This window comes from Solanum pennellii, chromosome 3, assembly GCF_001406875.1.
Source record: "Solanum pennellii chromosome 3, SPENNV200".
Classification (NCBI taxonomy): Eukaryota; Viridiplantae; Streptophyta; class Magnoliopsida; order Solanales; family Solanaceae; genus Solanum; species Solanum pennellii.
In genome coordinates, this window is record NC_028639.1 from 30,425,243 (window position 1) to 30,431,516 (window position 6,274).

The 6,274-nt window shown below is 35.0% G+C and overlaps 2 protein-coding genes across 2 annotated transcripts in view; one reads left to right on the top strand and one right to left on the bottom strand.

The window, feature by feature from the left end:
• The first annotated feature begins 698 nt into the window (after window positions 1-698).
• Window positions 699-1,547, top strand: LOC107013304 (NAC domain containing protein 50-like). The gene has a single exon (XM_015213246.1). It carries the CDS (start codon window positions 699-701, stop codon window positions 1,545-1,547), a length of 849 nt encoding a protein of 282 aa, XP_015068732.1.
• Window positions 1,548-1,704: 157 nt separating this feature from the next.
• LOC107012384 (serine/threonine-protein phosphatase 4 regulatory subunit 2) overlaps window positions 1,705-6,274 on the bottom strand; it is a 10,525-nt gene continuing 5,955 nt past the window's right edge. Inside the window, exons 3-7 of the mRNA XM_015212222.2 lie at window positions 5,547-5,595; window positions 5,334-5,430; window positions 2,700-2,752; window positions 2,333-2,395; window positions 1,705-2,125 (exon numbers count right to left, since the gene is read on the bottom strand). Of these exons, the coding sequence (XP_015067708.1) occupies window positions 1,862-2,125; window positions 2,333-2,395; window positions 2,700-2,752; window positions 5,334-5,430; window positions 5,547-5,595 (526 nt within the window). The 3' untranslated portion in view covers window positions 1,705-1,861. The remainder of the gene's footprint in view (window positions 2,126-2,332; window positions 2,396-2,699; window positions 2,753-5,333; window positions 5,431-5,546; window positions 5,596-6,274) is intronic.

Genomic DNA, 6,274 nt, shown 5'->3' on the forward strand with positions numbered 1-6,274 from the left:
GCCATGCACGCATCATTTTCGATTTAAAAATATCCTACCTTGTAAACCTTAATATTTTTGTATTAAAATCATAATAGTTATTGTTCCTTACAAAATTAGTCTAAAATTAGAAAAAAATTGTTCAACGAAATTTAAAAAGATAATTAAAATGAATATTTATTATTTTTTTAAAAATTTTAAAGAAAATAGTATTTCAACAAAATTTAATAAAATAATTAAATGGGCATTTTATTATTTTTTTAAAAAATTTATTTAAAACAAAAACTGTATCTTAACAAAATTTAATGAATAAAAACTATAAATTTCTACTTTTACTCACAATCAACTCTTACCTACTTTAATAAAGACAAGTTGCATGCATTTTTAAAGTGAAAATAATCAAAAATAAAATACGATATTTAAAAAAAAATAGAAAAAGGTCAAATTTTAAAACACGAAATATCACTTGCGTACATTTGATTAAACTTTCACTTTAGGAAATTTCTAACCACTTGCGTTTGAAAATAAGGAAATAAAGTAACTTTTTGTTCAATTACGGTTATAGTAGTAATTTAGGAAATAAAGTTACTTGAGTTTGTTAAGTAATTTGAGTTTTTTCCATTAGGGTAATAAGATGTGTATAAATAGATAACTATCTTTGTTTAGACTTCATAATTCACATAATTAGTATAGCTAGGTTAATTTTGGATCAAGAATCAATGTCGAAGCAAATGGGAATACGTTTTCATCCTACTGATACGGAGTTAATCAACTATCTTAAGAGGTTTTTCAAAGGTGAATTATCGTTAAATCAACAATGTCCTATCCAATTTGCGGATATATATGGAGATCAACCACCATGGGAGATATTTGGAGCTAATTCTAAAGAGAAGTTTCATTACTTCATTACTCCTTTGAAGAAGCGGAAGATTAAAGATAAAAGGTTTTGTCGAACTTGTGTTAAAGGGACGTGGAAAGGGCAAACCGCAGAAGATCTTATAAGGAGGAATAGTATGGGTCCTGTGGTAGGGTTTAAGAGAAATTTCAGGTTTGAAACAAGTGAGTGTGGCCAAAATAAAACCTGGTTGATGATAGAATATCGTGTTGCGGATAGTTTCTTTAAGGAAAACAATCATATTGTTAAAGAAGATTTTGTAGTGTGTCGAATCAAGAAGAAGAAGGATGTGGATCATCATGTTATGGATGCAGAAGATGGAGGTGTTGCGGGTGTTATTGATCCTATGTTGTTGCTTGAACCTAATCATAATAACGACTACTCCACAACGGAATTAGATCAAGTTAGGGTTTGTGAGGCTACAACTTTGGATTATGATGTTCAAAACAGTAGTACAATGGAGAATAGAGAGACAACGTTGGAAGTAGAAGAAAGCGACAGAGTTGATGGTATTAGAAGTGATGAAGATATGTGTAGAATGTTGGAGGACATCCTTGACGTTGATATTCCTAATGTAATTGATGATATTAAAAGTGATGAAGATATGTATAGAATGTTTGAGGACATCGTTGTTGGTATTCCGGATGATTGGTTAGAGGATTCATTAGTTTGAAAAGAAATTGTATATAGTTTAATTTTTTTGCCCATATATAAATAAAGATACATATTGTCGATGTTCTGATTATGAATTGTGCTAACCTGTCTCTTTTTTAGTTTAGTCCTAGCTAACTCCATATAATTAGTGGGTACAACGAATTAAAGAAGTAATATAGGGGGGGAAAAAAAGGCAACAATATATTCCAATAAAGACATTAATTACAGTTATGTTTTAATTATACTGCTAAATTTTATGAATTTAACTGAAGCATGACCTACCGAGTACGCATATCCTGTATTTGACATGAAAAATAATAACAGCAGCGTGCATTATGAATCACTGGTAGGTGTAGTATCTGCTGCTTCAGATGATCTAACTATTGCTTCAATAGTGTCCATGTCAACTGTCATAACATCCTCAACTTCAGCCTCAGCCATTACTTCATCTGCATCACCTCCACTCGCTATAGGTTCAACTCCATTAGATTCAACTGGGGAACCCTTCGTTTCTGTTTCTGTCTCTGCTTCTGTTGCAGCATGTTGTATGGTATATGGATCGCTAGAGATAGTCAATGTTGATGTAACTAACAAATTCTGCAGACACCGTAAAGCATGAATGAATACTCCCAACAACTAGCAGTAATTACAAAAAAAGACCATATTCAAGATTTGCAACTAAGGAGTTCCCTCCAGAAAGTTGTCATTCAAGATTTGGACGTTAACAAGTGTTGAGATGACATCAATGAGATTAAACAACGTGAAACTTTATAAGCACTAAAAGGCTCCACATAGGAATCAAACCTTTTCTAGAGCCAACGCTAGCTTTGACAGCTTGGAATAAATGTTCCGCGCATCCAACAAAATCTGCTCAATATTAATCAACAGATTAGAGACAACGAAAAACCAATATATCAAATGTTTATATTGAAAACCAGAAATCAGTCGTCAGCATGAAGAGAATCATTGTAGCAGTGAATAGAACATACTAAATACACTAAAAATAACACCTCATATTGAGCATACTCCCACTAAGACGACTTCTATACTAGAAAAACACAATCTTTTCCATGAAATAGAGAAACACAGCTTTGAATTTAAAGGAAAATCATGTAGAATTAAGCACTAACATATCCAACAACGTGAAATTGAGATTGAAAAAGACTGTCACCTCACAAAGTCTTTGTAACGTAAATGGAGGGCCTTCAACAAAGCTGTTGAGAGCTGCAAAATCAAGGTAATGTGGGAAAGATCAAAATCAGAGTAATGAACCAGAAGACAAGAACTTATCTCAACTGCATCAGGAGAAAACCAAACAAGATGTGAAATGGTAATATATGTTAGAAGTTTGGTTACAAAGTGAGCCCGGAGAAAACACCATTGAAGCACCCACAAAGTATAACAACTTCAGACTTCAGTTCAAAATCCAAGTTATAAGGCTGATTTGATATAATAAAATTTTATTTGACAGGTAAATGAAGTAACATATCAGGAGTTACTTTTCACATGATACAATGTGCTACATTATTTTCAGGTGAGTAGTTTTCCAGTAATAGGTTGAGCCGGACATGCCTTAATAACCATAACTGAGAGATCAGCAGGCAAATGAAAACTCTTCAAATTGTGAAAGTGAAGCAGATGAATCAGCTTAACTGCTACCACAGAAGAGAGTAACAACACTAAATGGGAACTTTTTCTTGTTTATTTGAAACTGTGACAAATCATAACCCGCTCCTGGCATGCAGAAAGTGGAATATGCCTAGTGGGAGATTTTCCTTTGAACAACCCTTAGAGACTCCCACCTTATAAGCGGTCAGAGGTTGGAAATTCTATTTGGAAGCAAGCACATGGTACGAATATCTATAAAATGGGAGATGAAAGATTTCTCTTTGAATTTGCTTTTAGATCCACTGCAGAACAGATTATGAAGGGTGAATGGTGTAGGAAGAATCTCCTCGTCCAGCTGCAATGGTGGTCTGCATTGATAGGAGCTATCAACAACAGTGAATTACCCAGTTCAGTATGGACCAGACTAGTTGGATTACCTTTGCAATCCTGGCCACAAAAGGCCTTCCAAAGCTATTGGAGACAACTGTGGAGGTTGGTTGGATACGGAGGAGACGACGCAACTTCAGAATCACTTGAAATGGGCCAGGATAAGAGGGGAGGAAAGTGAGGTTCCAAAAGAAATAACCTTGGAGGAAAATCCGGCAACTTCTTCCATCGGAGAAGACAAAGGAGAACAACGGGTGGAAATTACAGCGACTCCAATTGGTGTCTCACAAGGGTGGTCCCTCACACTAGAATGAACAAAAATGAGCATTGGGAGGAGATTGCAGCAGCCAGGGTTTGTGGGACGGTCCTTGTCACTTGTGGAGAGTCAAAATTCCTTTCAAGGTTTCTTGCTTTTGATAAGTGGCAAGGAAAGCTTACTTGACCCAGGAGAAATTACAAGAGGACTTCAAATTTATTCAAAATGTTCATTATGTGGTCAAGATGGTGAAAGCGATGAACATCTTTTCCTGCACTGCAAGACAACTACAAATTTGTGGCACATGTTCTGTTGTCTGGCATTAACTGGACCATGCCTAGTTCTACTATAGGAAATTTTAACTGCTAGAAGAGTGTTTCGAGAAGAAGATTGGTGGCAGATCATCCCAGCTTGTGTATGGTGGATAATATGGAAGGGAAGGAATTCAAGATACTCTGAAGATAAAAGCAATCCCATTCAGAAAATTAGAATGCTTATTTTTTGTGATAATATAAACAGAACATGGGGGATTAGGTAAACTAGTGGATCTAGAAGGAATGCGTAAATTTTTTGTTTTGTCCAGGATCCTCCTTATACTTTTGTATGTAAAGACCAGAATCAGCTCTTTCTGTAGCTGATTTTACTGTTAATACAAGTGGTTACCTTCATCCAATAAAAAATAATAATAAGACTGTCATCAAGCAAATATTGAAAATAGACATAAACAGACATTCTGGACAATATGTTGACCATCAGTACATATATGCAGTACCAATATGCAAATGCATTTATTTGACCATTTCACAGCAACCTAACCAAGAAGAGCATTATTTACTCCGACTCCACTTCTTCCTTTTTCCTCCATTCAACCTTTTTTTTACATCACATTTCCTCCCTACTGCCTAAGAGCATGCATCTTAAAACATCAACATTGAACATCCTAACAAGTAGTGAGACCCCAAGCTAAACACCCAAAAAAAAAAAAGACATCCGAACACATGTTATACAGCTGCCCACACAAACAGCACGACCAATTTTAGGAGAGTCCTATACTTCCATGGCACCCCAAGCTAAACACCAAAAAAAATCTAACATCCTTACACATGCATACTACTATGGCATTTGAATTTTTTTTTGGCCTCCAGTAAGCACACAAAAACAGGACAATACAGGAATGTATTCTAGAAATATGACACATTATGTATTATCTTTTATTATTTTTGGATAATAATAACACTGTTGTTCCTATCAGCTAGTGCGGATATTGACTTTTCCACCGGGGTACCTACCATCTCCCACCAACACATGAATTGGTAACTCTACCTACCAATCAATTTTAGGAGAACCATATACTTTTATGGCATGTGAATTTTTTTTGCCTCCAGTAAGCGAACAAAAACAGGACAATACAGTAATGTGTTCTAGAAAGAAAAAAATATATTCTATCAGCATATTTTTCTCATAGAATTGTTACAGACAAATAAAGCTAATTGTCCCTCTCCCATGTCAAAGGAGAACGACAGGAATAGGTAAGCCAAATGACAGCGGGAATACCATCATCCAACCTCTTAACCAACTCAGGTAAGCTCTCTTCTAAACAGGACTGTTGCTGTTCAATAGTCATTTTTGCCTCGGGATAATCTGACAGGACCTTCAATAAAGCATTTAAGAGTGGTTAAAAGTCCATATACACAGTACAGATATATTAAAACAGCATAAATTGGAAGACGACTATAAAAGTTGTCATACACTTAAAACTTGGCATACCTGCTTAAGATGGAATGACAGCATGCCCTTGAGTTTGTCCCAGTCATGCCTGAGCCAAACATACACAAGATAAATTGTTCATGACACGGAACTTCTAAAATCATAATGCAATAAACAAGAATACAACAGAGACAACTCTTTTTTGTTCTTTTCTTTTTCTTTTGGATCAGAATACAACTCTTTTCTTCTTCTTGAAAGAGAATATTGTGTAGAATTTAAGATTCTCCAAATTTACTTCCCTAGCTAAAAATGAGAAAAGACAGTCCCACATGGAACAGCTTTTATCACACACTTCAAAAAGTTCAAATTTTGTATACAAAGAAATAGAATTTAAAATTGAATCTATTCAATTTTCTCTTCTGATCTAGATATAGTTTCTCTTAACCTGGGCTGAGAAACGAAACCCTCAAAGGTGCTCCTTGAAAGTGGGGAAGAACAAACAGATTCTCATTAAGCAGGGGCAAATAAGTTGATAGCAGTGAAGACTGAACAAACAAATTAATAACATTCCTTGGATGGTGAAGTGAACATGATAAGTGGGTCGGTCAAGATCACTCATCATGCTCCATGGCCATTTCGTGGTACACGTTCCATTTGGTTACGAAGTTGGATTTGTCAAGCTTAAGAAACTTATTATTTCGGACAAAACCACTAGATCAAGTGGAATATACTACCAAAGAAGGTCGCAAAATACTTCCAAGATATATATATATATATATATATATATA

What these genes read in the sequence shown, in the direction of transcription:
- LOC107013304 (XM_015213246.1), top strand. Translation starts at nt 699, where the DNA reads ATGTCGAAGCAAATGGGAATACGTTTTCATCCTACTGATACGGAGTTA.